This window comes from Ranitomeya variabilis, chromosome 1 (genome assembly GCF_051348905.1).
Source record: "Ranitomeya variabilis isolate aRanVar5 chromosome 1, aRanVar5.hap1, whole genome shotgun sequence".
Classification (NCBI taxonomy): domain Eukaryota; kingdom Metazoa; phylum Chordata; class Amphibia; order Anura; family Dendrobatidae; genus Ranitomeya; species Ranitomeya variabilis.
The window spans coordinates 747,312,897-747,334,615 of NC_135232.1; the positions used below are offsets into that span (position 1 = coordinate 747,312,897).

General features: G+C 48.1%; 1 protein-coding gene across 1 annotated transcript in view; it reads right to left on the bottom strand.

Annotated features, from left to right (window-relative positions):
* Positions 1–703: 703 nt before the first annotated feature.
* PTGDR (prostaglandin D2 receptor) overlaps positions 704–21,719 on the bottom strand; it is a 29,445-nt gene continuing 8,429 nt past the window's right edge. Inside the window, exon 2 of the mRNA XM_077270061.1 lies at positions 704–2,691. Within this exon, the coding sequence (XP_077126176.1) occupies positions 2,470–2,691 (222 nt within the window). The 3' untranslated portion in view covers positions 704–2,469. The remainder of the gene's footprint in view (positions 2,692–21,719) is intronic.

Here is a 21,719-nt window from a genome sequence, read left to right on the forward strand (position 1 = left end):
CGCGGCTGCGCTCTGTACACCTCATACACACCCACCTCCACTCCGTACACCTTGTACACACACGGCTCTGGTCCGAACACCTGGTACACACACGGTTGCGCTTTGCACACCTCGTACACACCCAACTCCACTTTGTAGACCTCGTACACACGCAGCTCTGCTCCGTACACCTCGTACACACACGGCTCCGCTCCACACACCTTGTACATGACGTGCACCCTTTTTGAACTCCTGCACTCTGCGTGCCGCTGTCTCCCCTACTCTAGGTATTTGTCCGGCTTCCATGTCAGCATACAATTTGTTATACTCTATGGGAAAGTGCAGCAGACGGCACCTTAGTAGACGGAGCTTCCATCCTCCATCCGGCCTCCATGTCTGCATACAATTTGTTATAGTGTATCGGAAAGTTCAGCAGACATGGAGGCCACTGCAAAGAAGTGTCCAGACAGCCCTTATGGTGGACGGATGGCTCCTCGGTCATCCTGACTGTGGCCATGGCTGCATGCACATCTCCAGAGAGTGTACCCCTACCCAACAAAAGACCGTGGAATCTTAAAGAATATGGACACATTTAGGGACATATTTTTATTTCAACATCAAAAGACTGACTGTCACTTCCAAGCAGGTGTGTACAGGTGCAAACTAAGAGCAGCCATCTCCATACATAACAACGTAGAAGATACTTAGTGCATAATGTGGCCAATTCATGAGCTAAGTATCTTGTTTTTTCTTAATTTCTAGCGCAGTAATGCAGTTAATTTTTCATATATTTCATGTTTATATGCTATAGCACTGTAGCGTGCTACTCTGTAGAGTGCTTCTTTATTTGTTAGATATTTTTATTTAAATACATATATTTTGGTCAAAAAAATAATCTTCTACAAAAATGTGGTGCACATTAAGTATTTGCTGCATTTTTTGCCACTTTTTTTCCCTGCAGTTTCTTTCACAAAAGATGAAGAATTTCCTAGTTCCAGCAAAGTTAACGACGTTCCCGGAGTCTCGTGTTGCAGATTTGCAGCAGGTTCCAATTTGCGGCATGTCAGTTCTTTCTGTTTTCTAATGAATGGGGAAAAATGCAGCAAAACTGTACATATTTTATGCTTCATCTTTCCTGCCAACAACACTTCAGCATTTTCAGTACAAATGTCTGCAGCAAATACTTAATGTGTGCACATACCCTTACAGTCTCCTTGTTTCCCCTGCTCACTGTTATGGGCTATGTTCACATTACGTTTGGGCCTTACACTTTTGGCTTCCTTGGGACTTCTGTTTCCATTGCTGAAAAATGGAATTTGAATGTTACCCCCGATGGCATAATTCCCTATAAAGAAGAAGTCTAGAGATTGTCAGAAGTGCACACAACAGGGCCGTACCATTTGGGAGACCACAGAGGGGGCGTTTGCGCTCACCCGGTGGTGTTGCGTGAAGGCACAACACTTGTTTAAGTGTGGATTTCTGATGCTGCCCTGTGGCCGGAGAAGATGAAAAAAAATAACAGTAGGCGGTCTTTTGTTGTGAGAAACAAAGAGTCTTGCAAATAAGGTTTTTATTGATTCCAAAGCATTTTGGCAACAGTCCGATGTATTTATCAAGGTAAAAAAACAAACAAATGACATTTGTTTTAGATCTTGAAAAATACATTGTGCCAGAGCCAAAACATTTTGTTATCAATAAAAAACGTATTTGAAACTCCAAGGCTTATTTCTCAGTACAGGAAGCCTAATGTGATTTTCTCCATATTGCCAAATTCCGTATAATGAGTCAGACAGAGCCACTTTCTGATCAGTCTGCCTGGCCTCTGCTTCAAGAGGGTCCATCTTTCTTAGAAGGGCACAAAAGTGTGATAAAGCACACCCTACCAGAAAGGAGGCCAGAAGTGACTATGATAGTGAATGGTACTGCCATGGGTCCTAGCCAAATCCCATTTATCGGGATTTTAGACAGAAGTCCTTACGGCGCCAGAAACATAACCCAAATGTGTTGTAACTTTAAGAAGGGAACACTCTATGATATAGCTCTGTAGGCTTCTGTTTATTCTGCCTCCACCACAAACTTCTCTTCAATTATCTCACCATAAAAGATCTGATATTATGACCCAGACTCCTATTTATATACATTATATACAATCTGTAAACTATCTCTATTTCCGATTCTCATTTTTTCTCTCCAGCTGATCGCTCTTTCTCACTTTCCTGCCCATGATTCCATCTGAGTGTCCTTTTGACTGTTCCATTACAATCCAGAGCTTGACCCGATCGATCTTCGTAGACTAATGTGCAATGGTCTCATAAATAAAGACTTCATAATATCCTTATAGCCTTCAATACTTATCAGTGGATTTATACATTGTAAATATATTACTGAACCAAGTGCATCCTCAGCAGGGAACATCTTCATCCCCAAACGTTTTTATTGTCAACTGCCAAAATTTTGGCAAGAGCAAGAAATTGTACTCCAGTCTCAAGATCACAATTCACTCTTGGTGCACTCGTCCAGTAGTTGGCTCTGGGTGGTGTTTGTGGTGTGAAACCAGCTGCACAAACTGTGCACATGGGTGTGAAATTTTGATGTCCTGCAGATGATAAATAGCCAAGGATCCACTATGGAATTCATGGAGAGAAACCGTAAGACGATAAGATCGGCATATTCATTTTTCTCTTTTGTGAAGGCTCCAATGTAGACTCGGAACTGAAAAGAAAACAAGGGTTAACGGGCTTTTAATCTCCATTTTTTTAACAACATAAAATATGTATAATTCAATTTTTGATTACATTTATACAGAAGCCCTAAAACAAAGTCACAGATTTTTTTCCATCAATTATACTCACTTTCTTAGATTTAATTACATTGACGTGAGACAGGTAAGTAAAATCCAACAATAACTGCGCCTTTCACCTCTTGATCTATAATACTTCAGTTCCCCTATGGGGGCACAGCAGGAGAACTGATCACTTGTTGCAATGTTCAACTGATCACCAAAGTTCCCAGAAACTTTAGGTTGCAATTAGGTGTGCACACTTCTAACCAAAAGAAATGGCCAAAAAAATGGACAAGACCTTATTGTAGGATGCCCAAGGCACTAATCGGTTAATCTAGGCGTAGCTATAAATAATATTGGAAGAAAGTAGCCCTACTATTCATTTAAACTCATGGCGTGGTGGCTTCCAACTACATAGACTTTTGTGGGTGAGAAGGAACGGAACCCTATTTGGAGGGTCGGTGGGCCATTTCGGGGGTGGCTGAAGCTGCTGTTGAGTAATGCTCTTGCAGTAATTCCTCTCCACACGTGAGTTCTCGAGACTCGATTCCACAGGACGGACGACAGATTATATTACCCTGCTCCGCACTGTATAATTTCTCGCCGTCTTCTAGTAGCGAGAAGAATTGATGTGCAGCTGCCAATTATGTGAGGCTCCCACCTTATACCAAGGAAAACAGAATCTGGTGCAAGATGTTTGCTCAAGCTCCGATAACAAGTTTGTAGAACACGAATTTCCCAGGTAATTAAGTTACTCAGGTTCAGGTAGGATAAAGGTGAAGAGATAGTGACACAAAGCACCAGCGGAGGTGCCAGCAAATAATTGGCACCGCTGATCTCTGATCAATAGGGCTGGTCTCGCCAAGGTTAATATACCTTTATTGACAGTCTCTGCTTGTCACTGGGTTCCATGAATTTCTGTGAAGCTCTATCTTGTTTGTGCCTGTTTAGCTTCCCCCTATATTGGCTGGAAAGTTTTTGCACAATATAATGTAATATAACAGCTACGTGACATGTTACCCCTGCAACTGAGGAATCCTTTACAATCGGCTGATCGCCTCTGATCCAGCAGCTAAAGCTCCCTGCGGCTTCTCCACATTACTCCTGCAGTGGCCACTTCTGGACAAATGTGGTATTACATGATGGCTATTTAAATAAATGGGTGACTAGTTAAAGGGGTTGTCCATTACTTTGACAAAATTGGCTTCAATACTTACCTTCTGGACCACAACACTATTTGGTACTGCTGCTGTGGTTGACTTCTGTGGTAGTGGGGGACTCAGGTGATCACTGCAGCCTTTGGATGGCCACTGATTATGTACATAGGTCATATTTTGTCTGAACCAGGAAAAAAAGAGATTATTTTTGCTGCTCAGAAGGAATGTGACCACTGTAGCTAATCATTGGCTGCAGCAGTCACATGATGTCCTCATTTCCCCATTAGAAGAGAAAACCAAGACCGCGCACCGCCTGCTGTACAGAGGAGTGGTTACTGTACTCTACATATTACATGTTCATTGATTAATTTGATTGTTGGAGAAGTGAGGCCTGGTTCCAGCCGCTGTACCTGTCCAAACTGCACTAAATAGGGGTTAGGCAGCTCAAAAATTCATTAAGAAAAACAAAATCAGGTGGTGTGTATGTATGGTGTGTATATCCACCTGATAAGAGATTCCCAACATTTGAGGATAAAAACAAAAGGGATGAAGGAGTATTCTAGAAATGAGGCTGTGAGTTTATAATGGGTGAATAAGTGTAGTAAATGATGCCGTGCAGTTCTCTATAGGGCTCTGCAGAATACACATGTCCAGGCACTTATCACCACAGAAGAATCAGAAGAAGCGATCAGCGAAACGGCGCGCGTCGGGTGTGAGGGGAACAATGCACGCCATCCTGACTGCACTATCATCTCTGTGGAGGTAAATAATGACCATTCTGTCTGTACAGCCTTGTGTGCACTGCTGAGGGAGTGATTGGATCTAGAGCCTGTTTATTGTTGTTTCTGTATTGATAAGTGCCTGGACATGTGCATTTTGTAGAGCCCTATACAGGACTGCACGGTATCATCTACTACACTTATTCACCCATTATAAGCTCACAGCCTCATTTCTAGAATCCTCCTTCATCCTCCTTGTTTTTACCTCCATATTAACAGGTTTTCAATCGGTTTTGCAGCAGTCTCCTCTCCCTTCTTTCAAGGTCATATCCGCTGTCTTTTTAAATGGTTTTAATTTTGTGAATCAAAAAAAATATATTGTTTTATCCTCATATGTTGGGAATCTCTTCTAATCAGGTGGATATACACACTATATATACACAACACCTGATTTTGCTTTTTCTGACCTACTGATTACTATCAGACTTTTATTTTGGAGTGACTAATCAGGAGAAGAATTTGTTTTAAATAATGTGCAAATTGCCTCTTCTGAGAAAAAGAGGACTTAAACTCTACAGCGCCACCTATTGGAAGTAGCGATCCTACAAGTCACAATCAACCCTTTAACGAGTCGTGCAATATGACTTAGGATAAAAGCCAAATCAGTATCTCAATTCGCAGACACGGTGTTTCGGGCTGTTGGCCCTCGTCAGTGCGAAGCATGAGAACTGATTTGGCTAGGTGAGAGGCTCTGGACTGGGGTCTAAGGGGTATCGTTTCTCCTTATGGAGAGTGACATACCATCTCTGGCTTGTCAAGGTAAGGAGGCTTATTTGCCGTACAATGCTCCTCTGGGAATTTAAATATGCAAATTGCCTCTTCTGAGAAAAAGAGGACTTAAACTCTACAGCGCCACCTATTGGAAGTAGCGATCCTACAAGTCACAATTAACCCTTTAACGAGTCGTGCAATATGACTTAGGATAAAAGCCAAATCAGTATCTCAATTCGCAGACACGGTGTTTCGGGCTGTTGGCCCTCGTCAGTGCGAAGCATGAGAACTGATTTGGCTAGGTGAGAGGCTCTGGACATGGGGTCTAAGGGGTATCGTTTCTCCTTATGGAGAGTGACATACCATCTCTGGCTTGTCAAGGTAAGGAGGCTTATTTGCCGTACTGAGGAATTGTTACAACATATTTGTTATATAAAAAATCTGAAATCTTGCCATAATCACACCGACCACTAAGACGTGAACTAGAGTCCTAATTCCACTTCTGTACCGAAGACTTTTCAGCAGTTTTATTATCATCATTGGCAGGATTACATTGTGAGACAACACCTCTATATATAGCAAGCACCATTCACAATAGGAGATAGATGTCATAGCTCACCCCCTCCTCCTCCTGTACAATGATTGATAGCTAGAGTTGAGTGAATTTGATCGGGTCCTTGCTTATTTGGCAAGCTATAGCGCTTACCGAATAAGCTGTAGAGGGAACCCAGCTTCCTGGATCACTCCGGCTGATCAACTGTTCGGCTCCACAGCTGCATGTGTCACGGCTGTGTGACAGTCACAGCACATACATGGAGAGCCTGTTTGTTGTGACTGTGACACAGCCGCGACACATGCAGCTGTGGAGCCGAACAGCTGATCAGCTGGAGCCAGGGCTGCCACTAGAAATTTTGGGGCCCCATACTGGCAACATTTCCGGGGCCCCCTTGAGACTCCGCCCAGGCTCCACCCCAGCCCCGCCTCCACCCCTCAAACTGTCCACAGTCCCACCGCTCTCTCTTGGAAAAACTCCACTTCTCACCTATCACACATTGACAGTTCCCATCATCAGATCACACATATAGCCGGCAGCTTTTGTTTTGGCCAAAAGATTTTTTAAGCCACCAAAATGACAAGGTAGACACTTTTGGCCAGGCCCTACTCTACTGTAACCTATTAAATATTTGTTAAAATATGCAGTACAATTTAGGTATATTTTTATTTTTCAATTTTTAAAATGACCTATAATACCACATACAAGGAACAAATACCACAGCACCATGACCAGACACCATATCACCACAGTGACCTATAATACTATCTACAAGGCACAAATACCGCCACACCATGACCAGATGACATATTACCACCACAGTGATCGAATAATATCAAATACAAGGAACAAATACCACAACATCATGACCAGACCACATATTACCACCACATAGTGACTGAATACTACAATACTGATCAATAATAAAAAACCCCACAATACTATCACCATAAATGCCAGTATTCACAGGAGATCTGTACTTAGTATGCAGTGTCTGTGTACAGGTAATACAGTGATCACTGGTGACATTATACACAGGAGCTCTGTATATAGTCTATAGGTAATCCAGTGATCACTGGTGATATTATACGCAGGACCTCTGTATATAGTATACAGTGTATAGTGTCAGTGTATAGGTAACACTGACTCACCAGTGACGTCTCTAGGTGAAGTCCTTCATCTTTCATCCCGCACAGACCGCCATCACTTCATCCAGCCAGGACTCGTCTCTGCAGGAAATAACACAGTTATCTCGAGTTCCGTTTGCAGAACACATTACTTAATTTTCCCAACTTCTACATTACACCACATGAAGAAGGCGACATAGTGTCACTCTACACAGTAATAGGACCGCCCCTCCATTTAAAACAGTATACTAAAAAAATAAAATAAATACATCACTGCAGTAATAATATCCCTTAATTAGCCCCTATGGTAATAATATTCGCCATCCTGGCCCCGTGTGTCTCATTTCTGGCGTCAGCCATATGTTCTCCCATCCTGCCCTAATGAGTATCCATCCTGCCCCATATGATCTCCCCATCCTGCCCCATCTGTCTCCATCGTATCCATCCTGCCCCATGATCATGCCCCATCTGTCTCCAATCCTGCCTCCAGTGTCTCCAATCATGCCCGTATCACCATTCTGCCCCGTCTCCAATCATGCCCCCATTTCTGCAATCATGCCCCCTGTGTCTCAATTCTGCCCCATCTGTTTCCATTCCTGCCCCATCTGTCTCCAGTCATGCCCTCATGCCCCGTTTCTCCTTTCTGCCCCTGTGTCCAGCTTTCTGCCCGTGTCCAGCTTTCTGCCCCTGTGTCCAGCTTTCTGCCCCTGTGTCCAGCTTCCTGCCCGTGTCCAGCTTCCTGCCCCTGTGCCCAGCTTTCTGTCCGTGTCCAGCGTTCTGCATCAGTGTCCAGCGTTCTGCCCCAATGTCCAGCGTTCTGCCCCAATGTCCAGCGTTCTGCCCGTGTCCAGCGTTCTGCCCGTGTCCAGCGTTCTGCCCCCGTGTCCAGCTTTCTGCCCCCGTGTCCAGCTTTCTGCCCCCCTGTGTCCAGCTTTCTGCCCCCCTGTGTCCAGCTTTCTGCCCCCCTGTGTCCAGCTTTCTGCCCCCCTGTGTCCAGCTTTCTGCCCCCCTGTGTCCAGCTTTCCGCCCCTGTGTCCAGCTTTCTGCCCCTGTGTCCAGCTTTCTGCCTCTGTGTCCAGCTTTCTGCCCCGGGCCCCTGTGTCCAGCATAATGCCTCTGTGTCCAGCTTTCTGCCCCGGGCCCTGGCTGTGTCCAGCATAATGCCCCTGTGTCCAGCTTTCTGCCCCGGGCCCCTGTGTCCAGCATAATGCCTCTGTGTCCAGCTTTCTGCCCCGGGCCCTGGCTGTGTCCAGCATAATGCCCCTGTGTCCAGCTTTCTGCCCTGGGCCCCTGTGTCCAGCATAATGCCTCTGTGTCCAGCTTTCTGCCCCGGACCCTGGCTGTGTCCAGCATAATGCCCCTGTGTCCAGCTTTCTGCCCCGGGCCCCTGTGTCCAGCATAATGCCTCTGTGTCCAGCTTTCTGCCCCGGGCCCTGGCTGTGTAATAGAGTGCAGGGTTGCGTATGTCACCACGGAACAGACAGACCAACTGTTGAGGGGAATTTATTTACAGGAGTAGATTCTCCTCGCAGGGAGTAAACAGGGGGTTAATAGAGGTAAATCAATAGTAAACAGTTAAACGGAAACGAAAGGGTTAACGAGTGTTCTTGTAACTTATCAGTCCAGGGAGGTCCTGACTGAAGGGTCCTTATTCCAATGTGGGTACCGTCACCAGCAACACTTGAAGAGTCTGAAGTCTTTCCTGTCTTCTGAGAACTGGAGACTCCTGGAGACTCCGGGGTTAAACTTTTGCAGTCTGTTCTTCTCAAAGTGAAACTGGAACCAGGAAATAGCACAGTCTCCGTCGCTGCTGCAAGAGCCTCTGTGTACCAGGCCGACAGTCTCTCTGTAGTAACGGTGTCACACACACACTGGGCAGTTACTTATCACACTCAGGGATCTTTGCTTGTCACTGCGGTCACCAGGGCTGCACAGTCACTGTCTCTGATTCAGAAGGCTTCCAAATCTACACCCCCACATCCAGCCTTCACTCTGGTGGGTATCTCAGCCTCAGTGCCCTCACGGGGAGCACTACTTTTAGGTGAGCACGGCGCTGCAGCCTGCCCTCTCTTTGGCGCGCTGCCTTCTCTCTGCTCTCCCGCTCTTTTCAGACCACCCCCCTCTCTTTTCCCAGCAGTCACCACGTCCCCTCTGTCCAGGGCAGAAAGTCTTCCCCCCAACAACCCAGCTGTCTGGCTAAGTGGTTCCAGGCAAGGAGCAGGGAAAGCAACCTCCTTACAGCTGTGTCCAGCATAATGCCTCTGTGTCCAGCTTTCTGCCCCGGGCCCCTGTCTCCAGCATAATGCCCCTGTGTCCAGCTTTCTGCCCCGGGTCCCTGTGTCCAGCATAATGCCCCTGTGTCCAGCTTTCTGCCCCGGGCCTCTGTGTCCAGCTTTCTGCCCCGGGCCCCTGTGTCCAGCATAATGCCTCTGTGTCCAGCTTTCTGCCCCGGGCCCTGGCTGTGTCCAGCATAATGCCCCTGTGTCCAGCTTTCTGCTCCGGGCCCCTGTGTCCAGCATAATGCCTCTGTGTCCAGCTTTCTGCCCCGGGCCCCTGTGTCCAGCATAATGCCTCTGTGTCCAGCTTTCTGCTCCGGGCCCCTGTGTCCAGCACAATGCCTCTGTGTCCAGCTTTCTGCCCCGGGCCCCTGTGTCCAGCATAATGCCTCTGTGTCCAGCTTTCTGCCCCGGGCTCCTGTGTCCAGCATAATGCCTCTGTGTCCAGCTTTCTGCCCCGGGCCCCTGTGTCCAGCATAATGCCTCTGTGTCCAGCTTTCTGCCCCGGGCCCCTGTGTCCAGCATAATGCCTCTGTGTCCAGCTTTCTGCCCCGGGCCCCTGTGTCCAGCATAATGCCCCTGTGTCCAGCTTTCTGCCCCGGGCCCCTGTGTCCAGCATAATGCCCCGGTGTCCAGCTTTCTGCCCCGGGCCTCTGTGTCCAGCTTTCTGCCCCGGGCCCCTGTGTCCAGCATAATGCCTCTGTGTCCAGCTTTCTGCCCCGGGCCCCTGTGTCCAGCATAATGCCTCTGTGTCCAGCTTTCTGCCACGGGCCCCTGTGTCCAGCATAATGCCTCTGTGTCCAGCTTTCTGCCCCGGGCCCCTGTGTCCAGCATAATGCCTCTGTGTCCAGCTTTCTGCCCCGGGCCCCTGTGTCCAGCATAATGCCTCTGTGTCCAGCTTTCTGCCCCGGGCCCCTGTCTCCAGCATAATGCCCCTGTGTCCAGCTTTCTGCCCCGGGCCCCTGTGTCCAGCATAATGCCCCTGTGTCCAGCTTTCTGCCCCAGGCCTCTGTGTCCAGCTTTCTGCCCCGGGCCCCTGTGTCCAGCTTTCTGCCCCGGGCCCCTGTGTCCAGCTTTCTGCCCCGGGCCCTGGCTGTGTCCAGCATAATGCCCGTGTCCACCATAATGCCTCTGTGTCCAGCTTTCTGCCCCGGGCCCTTGTGTCCAGCATAATGCCCCTGTGTCCAGCTTTCTGCCCCGGGCCCCTGTGTCCAGCATAATGCCCCTGTGTCCAGCTTTCTGCCCCGGGCCTCTGTGTCCAGCTTTCTGCCCCGGGCCCCTGTGTCCAGCATAATGCCCATGTGTCCAGCTTTCTGCCCCGGGCCCCTGTGTCCAGCTTTCTGCCCCTGGCCCTGGCCGTGTCCAGCATAATGCCCGTGTCCACCTTTCTGCCCCGGGCCCCTGTGTCCAGCATAATACCTCTGTGTCCAGCTTTCTGTCCCGGGCCCCTGTGTCCAGCATAATGCCCCTGTGTCCAGCTTTCTGCCCCGGGCCCCTGTGTCCAGCATAATGCCTCTGTGTCCAGCTTTCTGCCCCGGGCCCTGGCTGTGTCCAGCATAATGCCCCTGTGTCCAGCTTTCTGCCCCGGGCCCCTGTGTCCAGCATAATGCCTCTGTGTCCAGCTTTCTGCCCCGGGCCCCTGTGTCCAGCATAATGCCTCTGTGTCCAGCTTTCTGCCCCGGGCCCCTGTGTCCAACATAATGCCCCTGTGTCCAGCTTTCTGCCCCGGGCCCCTGTGTCCAGCATAATGCCCCTGTGTCCAGCTTTCTGCCCCGGGCCTCTGTGTCCAGCTTTCTGCCCCGGGCCCCTGTGTCCAGCATAATGCCTCTGTGGCCAGCTTTCTGCCCCGGGCCCCTGTGTCCAGCATAATGCCTCTGTGTCCAGCTTTCTGCCCCGGGCCCCTGTGTCCAGCATAATGCCTCTGTGTCCAGCTTTCTGCCACGGGCCCCTGTGTCCAGCATAATGCCTCTGTGTCCAGCTTTCTGCCCCGGGCCCCTGTGTCCAGCATAATGCCTCTGTGTCCAGCTTTCTGCCCCGGGCCCCTGTGTCCAGCATAATGCCCCTGTGTCCAGCTTTCTGCCCCGGGCCCCTGTGTCCAGCATAATGCCTCTGTGTCCAGCTTTCTGCCCCGGGCCCCTGTGTCCAGCATAATGCCCCTGTGTCCAGCTTTCTGTCCCGGGCCCCTGTGTCCAGCATAATGCCCCTGTGTCCAGCTTTCTGCCCCGGGCCTCTGTGTCCAGCTTTCTGCCCCGGGCCCCTGTGTCCAGCATAATGCCTCTGTGTCCAGCTTTCTGCCCCGGGCCCCTGTGTCCAGCATAATGCCTCTGTGTCCAGCTTTCTGCCCCGGGCCCCTGTGTCCAGCATAATGCCTCTGTGTCCAGCTTTCTGCCCCGGGCCCCTGTGTCCAGCATAATGCCTCTGTGTCCAGCTTTCTGCCCCGGGCCCCTGTGTCCAGCATAATGCCTCTGTGTCCAGCTTTCTGCCACGGGCCCCTGTGTCCAGCATAATGCCCCTGTGTCCAGCTTTCTGCCCCGGGCCCCTGTGTCCAGCATAATGCCCCTGTGTCCAGCTTTCTGCCTCTGTGTCCAGCTTTCTGCCCCGGGCCCCTGTGTCCAGCATAATGCCCCTGTGTCCAGCTTTCTGCCCCGGGCCCCTGTGTCCAGCTTTCTGCCCCGGGCCCTGGCTGTGTCCAGCATAATGCCTGTGTCCACCTTTCTGCCCCGGGCCCCTGTGTCCAGCATAATGCCTCTGTGTCCAGCTTTCTGCCCCGGGCCCTCCCACCCCTCCGGATCGCCGCTCTAAAAAAAAAAAAAAAAGAAAAGAGTTCTTACCTTGCCATGCTCCTGCGGCGGGGAAGCCCACTTCCTCCACGCAGGTGAAGGACGCACTCGCCGGCGGCTGACAATGACGTCAGACGCCGGCGAAGTGCGACTGCGCACTGCGGCCGCTCAAGTCAGCTGCCAGCCTCCGACTGGCTGGCGGCGGCTGTTAACTATTGACGTCAATAGTGTGCGGCAGCGCCTGCAGGGGGGGCCCGGTGAGCAGATTAGACGGGGCCCGATGCGGGCCCCCTCTGCCCACCAGGCCCCATACGCCAGTCATGGCTGTCATGCCCTGATGGCGGCCCTGGCTGGAGCGATCCAGGAAGCTGGGTTCCCTCTGCAGCTTATTCGGTAAGCTCTATAGCTTGCCGAATAAGCAGGGACCCGAACAAATTCACTAAACTCTACTCTATATATACTCTATAACACCTCTATATACAGTAGGCAACACAGGATCCACCATTCACAATAGGTGATATCACAGCTCACCTCCTCCTCCTGTACAATAACTGATATCACCTCTATATACAGTAGGTAACACAGGATCATTCACAATAGGTGATGTCACAGCTCACCTCCTCCTCCTGTACAATGACTGATAACACACTCTATATAGAGTAGATAACACAGGATCCATCATTCACAATAGGTGATATCACAGCTCACCTCCTCCTCCTTTACGATGACTGATAACACCTTTATATACAGTAGATAACACAGGATCATTCACAATAGGTGATGTCACAGCTCACCTTCTCCTCCTGTACAATGACTGACAACACACTCTATATAGAGTAGATAACACAGGATCCACCATTCACAATAAGTGATGTCACAGCTCACCTCCGCCTCCTGTACAATGACTGATACCTCTATATACAGTAGCTAACACAGGATCCATCATTCGCAATATGTGATGTCACAGCTCACCTCCTCCACCTGTACAATGACTGATAACACCACTATATACAGTAGATAACACAGGGTCCACCACTTACAATAGGTGATGTCACAGCTCACCTCCTCCTCCCCCTGTACATTGACTGATAACACCTCTATATACAGTAGATAGCACAGGATCCACCATTCACAATAGGTGATGTCACAGCTCACCTCCTCCTCCTGTACAATGGCTGATAACACCTTTATATACAGTAGATAACACAGGATCCACCATTCACAATATGTGATGTCACAGCTCTCCCCCTCCTCTTGTACAATGATTGAAAACACCTCTATATACAGGAGATAACACAGGATCCACCATTCACAAGAGGTGATGTCACAGCTCACCTCCTCCTCCTGTACAATGGCTGATAACACCTTTATATACAGTAGATAACACAGGATCCACCATTCACAATATGTGATGTCACAGCTCTCCTCCTCTTGTACAATGACTGATAACACCTCTATATACAGTAGATAACACAGGATCCACCATTCACAATAGGTGATGTCACAGATCACATCCTCCTCTTCCTGTACAATGACTGATAACACCTCTATATACAGTAGATAACACAGAATCCACCATTCGCAATAGGTGATGTCACAGCTCACCTCCTCCTCCCCCTGTACATTGCCTGATAACACCTCGATATACAGTAGATAGCACAGGATCCACCATTCACAATAGGTGATGTCACAGGTCACCTCCTCCTCCTGTACAATGACTGAGAACACCTCTATATACAGTAGATAACACAGAATCCACCATTCACAAAAGGTGATGTCACAGCTCACCTCCTCCTGTACAATGACTGAAAACACCACTATATACAGTAGATAACACAGATTAGAGCATGCCCAAGTTATACCTGAATCAGCTTACTGCTGCTAATGACCATGTAAAGAATAGGACGTAGGAGTCTAATATTAGAACTCCCTGGATTTTTTTAATGTGTTTATATGAAAAAAAAAAAAAAATTTCTAGCAACAAAACATATTTCCGTATGGCCACGTCTCTGCTGTTTTCCCACTGTTATTTATTGACAAACATGCAGTGGTTACATCCTGCAAGTGACCACTGCAGTCAATCACTGGGCTCATCGGTCGTAGTGAGGCAGACGGCTGCAGTTGTCACATGTTTTAGGCCAGTTAAGGTACCTTCACACGAAACGACTTTGTAACGATATCGCTAGCGATCCGTGACGTTGCAGCGTCCTGGCTAGCGATATCGTTGTGTTTGACACGCAGCAGCGATCAGGATCCTGCTGTGATGTCGCTGGTCGCTGAATAAAGTTCAGAACTTTATTTGGTCGTCCGATCGCCGTGTATCGTTGTGTTTGACAGCAAAAGCAACGATACCAGCGATATTTTACACTGGTAACCAGGGTAAACATCGGGTTACTAAGCGCAGGGCCGTGCTTAGTAACCCGATGTTTACCCTGGTTACCAGTGTAAAATGTAAAAAAAACAAACAGTACATACTTACATTCGCATCCCCTGCCGTCCGCTTCCTGCTCTGACTGAGCGCCGTGAAGTGAAAGTGAAGGTACAGCACAGCAGTGACGTCACCGCTCTGCTGTTAGGGCCGGCGCTCAGTCAGTGCAGGAAGCGGACGCCGGGGGACGCATGTAAGTATGTACTGTTTGTTTTTTTTACATTTTACGCTGGTAACCAGGGTAAACATCGGGTTACTAAGCGCGGCCCTGCGCTTAGCAACCCGATGTTTACCCTGGTTACCCGGGGACCTCGGCATCGTTGGTCGCTGGAGAGCTGTCTGTGTGACAGCTCTCCAGCGATCAAACAGCGACGCTGCAGCGATTGGCATCGTTGTCGCTATCGCTGCAGCGTCGTTTCGTGTGAAGCTACCTTTATTGAAGACACATCAACCTTTGCCTTCTTTTTTGCCTTGGAACAGAATTTTCCTGGGAATGATCTCTGTAGCTGTAATTTACTTTAAAAATGTTTGTAAAAAAAAATCTAATATGACTCCGTCATGTCTCATTCCGGCTGCCATCATGTGTTAAAGGACTCATGTGCTAGATTTATTTTGTCTTTATTATTTCTTTATTTTTTTCTTTATTTTTTCTTTCCACATTTGCTCTGATGGGAAAGCCGCACGTGAGGGTGAAGTCACACTGTACTTTCCAGGGCAAGAGTGTCTGTGGTTAGAGACTGCTTTCACAATAGGTTTTACAGTAAGTGGACAAAATATAGTTATTTTGTGAAGAAGGTTCTGCTGAGCCGGCATGGACAGGGTTAATAATGTGGCCGAATTAGAGGCTCTGAGAATGTGGGGAAATTCTATCCAGATTATATTAAAGAGGTTGCATCATATTGGGATCTGGTGTATTGAATTCCTGTCTGAGAAACTCATTAATGAGTCTGGGTCCCCTAATGAATATTTACACATGGGAAACTCTGGAGTCTCCCTTTAACCTTGTAAAGCAAATGATGCAAATGTAAAGTTGTGAGTCTTATCTTTATAAGGGGTCCTGTATAATGGGGACTCCTGCTTAGAGGTAAAATCAGAGCAAGTTGTATGCTACAACATTACAGAAGAGGAAGTGAGCTGTGATACCATCTATTGTGAATGGTGGATCCTGCATTATCTACTGTATATAGAACTGTTATCAGTCATTGTACAAAAAGGGGAAGAGGTGAGCTGCGATACCATCTATTGTGAGTGGTGGATCCTGTGCTATATATTCTACATAGAAGTTGTCACATAGTGACTAGGGACTGTGGGCACCTACCTGATCCCTCGAACTATAGAGCGCACTAGTCTATCCCTGTGACAGATTACCCCAGAAGGTGGAGACACTGGGGTCACATACCTTGCTATGATCCTATCTTAAACCTTATCTGTTACTTCCCCCCCAGGGAGATGTGAGGCCAATGTGTTTAGGATTACACTAACCAGTCAGACAGGGATAAACAAACAGTGATAAAAGAAAACTACAATCATACAAATACACTCATAAAACAACAGAGTCAAACACGGGAGAAATAGGTAGGAGAAACCAAATAGGAGATGATGAGGATAAACATGCAAAACAACTCCAAGCAGCAATCTCCTGAACAACTTTTCAGCCACCTACTCCAAACACTGAATTTCTCTTCCAACACCAATCCAAGATGTAGAACTATATCTAGCAACTCCAAAGAGCCAGTGGTGAATATATATAACAGAGGGGAGTGGCCAACACAGAACAGCTGAGACAATTCAGGATGGAGAGCTCTAGGAGATCAGCTGAATGGAAAACCCTTTCAATTACATCAGGGAAACTTGCACCAGTTTAATAGGATGGTGAAGCAGTTCTAATCAGTGCAGGATTTTGTGTGACCAGATGCTGCAATTTTCTGTCCCCTCTGTCATGGTATCCCCGTGAAAGAGTTCAGTTATTGTCCAGGAACAGATGAGCTGTGATACCATCTATTGTGACTGGTGGATTCTGTATCATCTACTGTAGAGATGTTGTCACACCTCTGTTGTCAGGTATCCTTCTATGTCCCTAACACTAGGGGGCGCCCTAGCTTGCCCTGTTCCCTGGATTACTTCTGATCGTGAAGATGCTGGGGCCATGTACCTTGCCTTGAATTCTGAATCCGCCCTCACTCTGTACCCTTCCCCTCACCCAGAATAGAGGGGAGTAGTAGTGTATCGTAATACACCAACAAGACTAACAAGGTAACATGAACAGGGGTAATAAAAAATACCAATGACACAAATATACTCACAAATACAACAGAGGAATGCATTGGGTAGTGGAGGATGGGGAAAAACCAAAGTAAGAGAAGAAGGGGAATTAGCACACACCCAAAATTAGTATTTAGACACAGACCCTAACTAGCCGGGTGCCCAAGCAATGTGCTTGACAGTACTCAGTCCATTTTACCACCTCCTGAGTCTGCCGATCTACCACAGAACTGTGCAGCGTGACTCTAGGAAGTCCAAGAACTACAAGAGAGGGCAGACTATGGTGTGGTTGCTGTGAGCATATCAGTCTGAGGTCCGGTGTGGACGCTGTGAGTGGAACGGTCTGAGGTCCGTAGTGGACGAAGTGAGCGGATCAGTCTGAGGTCCGGTGTGGATGCTGTGAGTGGATCAGTCTGAGGTCCGGTGTGGACGCTGTGAGTGGATCAGTCTGAGGTCTGGTGTGGATGCTTTGAGTGGAATGGTCTGAGGTCCGGTGTGGATGCTGTGAGCGGATCAGTCTGAGGTCCGGTATGGATGCTGTGAGTGGATCAGTCTGAGGTCCAGTGTGGATGTGTCCAACAGATCAGTCTGAGGTTTGGTGTGAACGTGTCAAGCAGATCAGTCTGAGGTCTGGTGTGGACACTGTGAGCGGATCAGTCTGTTGTCCGGTGTGGACGCTGTGAACGGATCAGTCTGAGGTCTGGTGTGGACGCTGTGAGTGGATCCTTCTGAGGTCTGGTGTGGACGCTGTGAGTGGATCGGTCTAAGGTCCGGTGTGGACGCTGTGAGCGGATCAGTCTGAGGTCCAGTATGGACGCTGTGAGCGGATCAGTCTGAGGTCCAGTATGGACATGTGCAGCGCCCCAGAGTCCTGGTCGTTGCAGTACTGTGGCTCCGCCACTATGGGGAGCTACGGTGCGTCCGATGGCACTGAAGGAGTTCATCTGATCAGGTATCACAGACACCAATACATTTCACAGCAGGGCCTCCGGGGGGAGCTAAGGGTGCTATTCATTAGGCCACTCCCCACCATAGTGGGTAAACCGGGGGTCAGGCAGGAAGTTAGATGAGAAAGCTGACTGGATTGGACGAAGCAACACCTAGTGGCAGAGGGTGTTGTGGAGGAAGAGACAGTAGGGTCTCTGTCAGGGGTGGGATCCTGACAGAGGCTTGGCATTGAAAAGAACGTAACGGGTCCGCGCCAGCTCCGGGAAGCGGCGGGACCCAAGAAAGGACTAGAAGCGAGATAGATTGTGCTGAGTGAGAAACGAGATCAAGCAATAGGAGAATTCCAGTAGGGGTCGTGCTGTAAGACCGGAGCAACACCCTACTGAGGCGCACTACCGGTGGCCGGAACGCCGAGGGAGTATTATAACATTCAGCTTCAAGCAATACTCTAAACAGCGGCAGGACAGTCAGTTTAAGGCGGGCTGTCTAACACATATCACCTATGAAGTCTTGGGAGGCAATTGCGGGAGAGGGGCGTCTCTAGGGTCCCGGAAGAACTCCAGGCCTATCCGACAAACGGGTGCCGTTCTAACTGTAACATCAGGAAGGGACGGAAGATTAGAAGAACATTTAATCGAGTTGTGAGGGAACTTAAGAAACAGACACAACGGTTGTGGGGTACTTTCCGTAAGCACAGCAGGGAAGGACTACAACACATAGCGCTAAGAAGGAAGGCACCGATTTCCACCTGTGAAGTGAACTCTGGAGGTGCCATTGGACCGGCCGGACTTGCGCAGCCTGGTGAACCGTATTCTGGACTGAGGACTCAAAGAGACTGCAACCTGGTGTCCTCGTTATTTACCGCAACCTGCACCCCACAACTGCACCGTTACAACACCACTTATTGCACTGGACGTCCCCCACTGACAGACGGCCACGGACCGGGTCTAGCCACCGTGACAACCCCAGGACTGAGACCCAGAGGCCCGGCTCCGGGTACCCCTCGGCCCTGCGGCGGTGTGGGGGCGCTCCACATGTCCAACAGATCAGTCTGAGGTCTGGTGTGGACGTGTCCAGCAGATCAGTCTGAGGTCCGGTGCTAACGTGTCCAGCAGATCAGTCTGAGGTCCAGTGTGGACATGTCCAACAGATCAGTCTGAAGTCAGGTGTGGACATGTCCAGCAGATCAGTCTGAGGTCCAGTGTGGACATGTTCAACAAATCAGTCTGAGGTCCGGTGTGAACGTGTCCAGAAGATCAGTCTGAGGTCCGGTGTGGACGTGTCCAGATCAGTCTGAGGTCCGTTGTGGACGTGTCCAGCAGATCAGTCTGAGGTCCGGTGTGGACGTGTCCAGCAGACCAGTCTGAGGTCTGTTGTGGATGTGTCCAGTAGATCAGTCTGAGGTCCGGTGTGGACGTGCCCAACAGATCAGTCTGAGGTCCGGTGTGGACTTGTCTAGCAGATCAGTCTGAGGTCCGGTGCTGACGTGTCCAGCAGATCAGTCTGAGGTCTGGTGCGGACGTGTCCAGCAGATCAGTCTGAGGTCCGGTGCGGATTTAATTTACTGAATCATCAAGTTTTCTAGATTCCGTTATCTGGAGGCTTTTATGGTTTTCTGGACATTTGCCACAATGTGTTAGATACCAATTTGTAGAAAAAATAATTTCTGTTACTGTTGCACCTATAGGACACTACAACTTTCAACGTCCTTTGGACATAAGCATATTGCAATTTTCTTATACTTTATACATTAAACACTACAACTCCCAGCATGACATTGCTATAATACTATTCTGCAAGAAGGAATATTGTAAGTGTGACTTAAAGGGGGAGTCACAGTTTGGGCTTTATACACTGAGTCCAGTCCCGAGTCTCTGCTGCTGTTCTCAATGTTTGTTGTTTGCAGCGCTGCCGTCACATCGACAGAGCTGCATCCAATCAGTTATTGGCTGCAGTGCTGTTGACCATGCCAATTTACAATGCGCAGTGTTATTTTGGCTTCAGATTTCTCTGGAACATCTGGACATTGACCACTTTAGACTTTTTCCTTTGTTGCTTGAAGGTTCCTCATGCAATCGGAACCACCAGCTATCCTCTATATTCTGTAGGGAACTTAGTAACGTTACATTTTCCTGCAGCACCCCCACAGGAACAGAGAAGCATTACACCACCCTCATTAAAATCAGTTTTCTGTACATGTAATATAAGGACGTGCCGAGTGCTCCAGGAAAAGAGAAGAATTTTGGTACCGCTTTCCATTATGGGTGCTGAATAGGAGACCCCCTCAATCAGTGAACCATTTCCTAATAAGGATTAGAAAAACATTTCCAAACCAGACCCCCTATTAGGGCACATTACAAGTCGCCATTGCCTGTGTAACCACATCTATCAAAAGAAACCATCATTTGCATATCCCAAAAAAAGATTTCCATGGAAACGCTGGAGGGGTTAATAATATACAAAGTCATCAAATAGCCTCGATTATTATCCAGATGGTTCCAATTATATGGAGGGTCCGCGTTCTTAATAACGGCCCCTTTGTGCAACCTCAGCCACACAAGAGGCGGAAAGTGATGAAAGCTGCAGATACGAAGGGGTTAAATCCGCAGATTTGGTTCCTCTAGATGACCTGCCTTTTAGTAAAGGTCCTTGATCATAAATTACTTCTTTTTTTTTTTTTAATGACCTGTGTCCAATCTTCTGCCTTGTCCAACTTCAGGATCAATTTTCTTTTTTCATTTAAAAACAAGTTATCAGGGCTAAAAAAAAAAAAAAAAAAAAGAATAATTTGAGCAATTGGGTTTCATTAAAAATCTTGCACCATTTGCTCTCTTTGGCCGCTATGTTACACGGTCTATTACTCGCAGCACAATGAGTTAACTAAGAATCCATCAATGAGCTCCTTCTGACACTACAGTGAAGGAAAAGAAATGGCCAGTAAAAGCCAAATGGTGTAAAATGTTTAGGAAACCCAGTTTCAGAAAATATTTTTCTTTAGTCCCAAATATATGCATTAAATAAAAAAAAAATGGAATAGATTAAAAAATCAAACAAACAAAGGTGAAAACACTGTGTTCAAAGGGGGATATTGTTTTCTCAAATACTAAGATGGGGTTCGGGGTTAGTAGATGTCAGGGGTCTCCTGTAAAGAGCTATATTGATTAGCTGAAGAAGAGAGCAGCTACAAATAGTGTATGCTTCTCTGGAGGACCCAGCACATAAGTGCTTTATGTACAGCAACCATTCTCCTCCATTCATTGTGCAGTGGCCATTCCTGCAGTTTGGCCCCCAAGCACTTCTATAGGAGCTGAGCTGTAGTACCCTGCACATTATACGGCGCTGTAGTGCCTGTTAGATCTGGCCACCACCAGAGCTGAAAAATAGCTGATAGATTTGGGTGTAGGGTGCTGCACCCCATGATCTGGTATTGAATATCTCTCCTTGGGATTAGTCATCAGTATTATAAGCCTGGGCAAACCCCTTTAAAATGGTAATTCCAAATGTTAAAAGTTCTCACCTATCCATAAGATAATTTTATTATAATGGAGGTCTACATGATGGGACCCCACTAATCCCGAAAATGGGACTTTAAATTCTCAGCTGGAATGTCATTGTCTATAGGACATCTAGAGAAGCAGTCCCATAGACAATGACTGGAGCGCTGGTGCGGCTCCACTCTGAGGCATTCAAGAGCCTTAATCTCGATATCAATGCGGGTGCAGACAGTCGGACCCCCCAGGAACACAAAGTCATCTCTTATCATGTGGACAGGTGATAACTTTTAGTAATAGCGATAGCTCCTTATTCCATGCTTGAGATAAGGGCAGGTACAGCAGCTAATGCTGGTTCTAGAATTTCTAGCAAACTGATCCCCCTGATTTGAGCTCAGGGGACCCCCTCACTTCATAAGAGCCCTGATAAAAGAAAACCCAATATG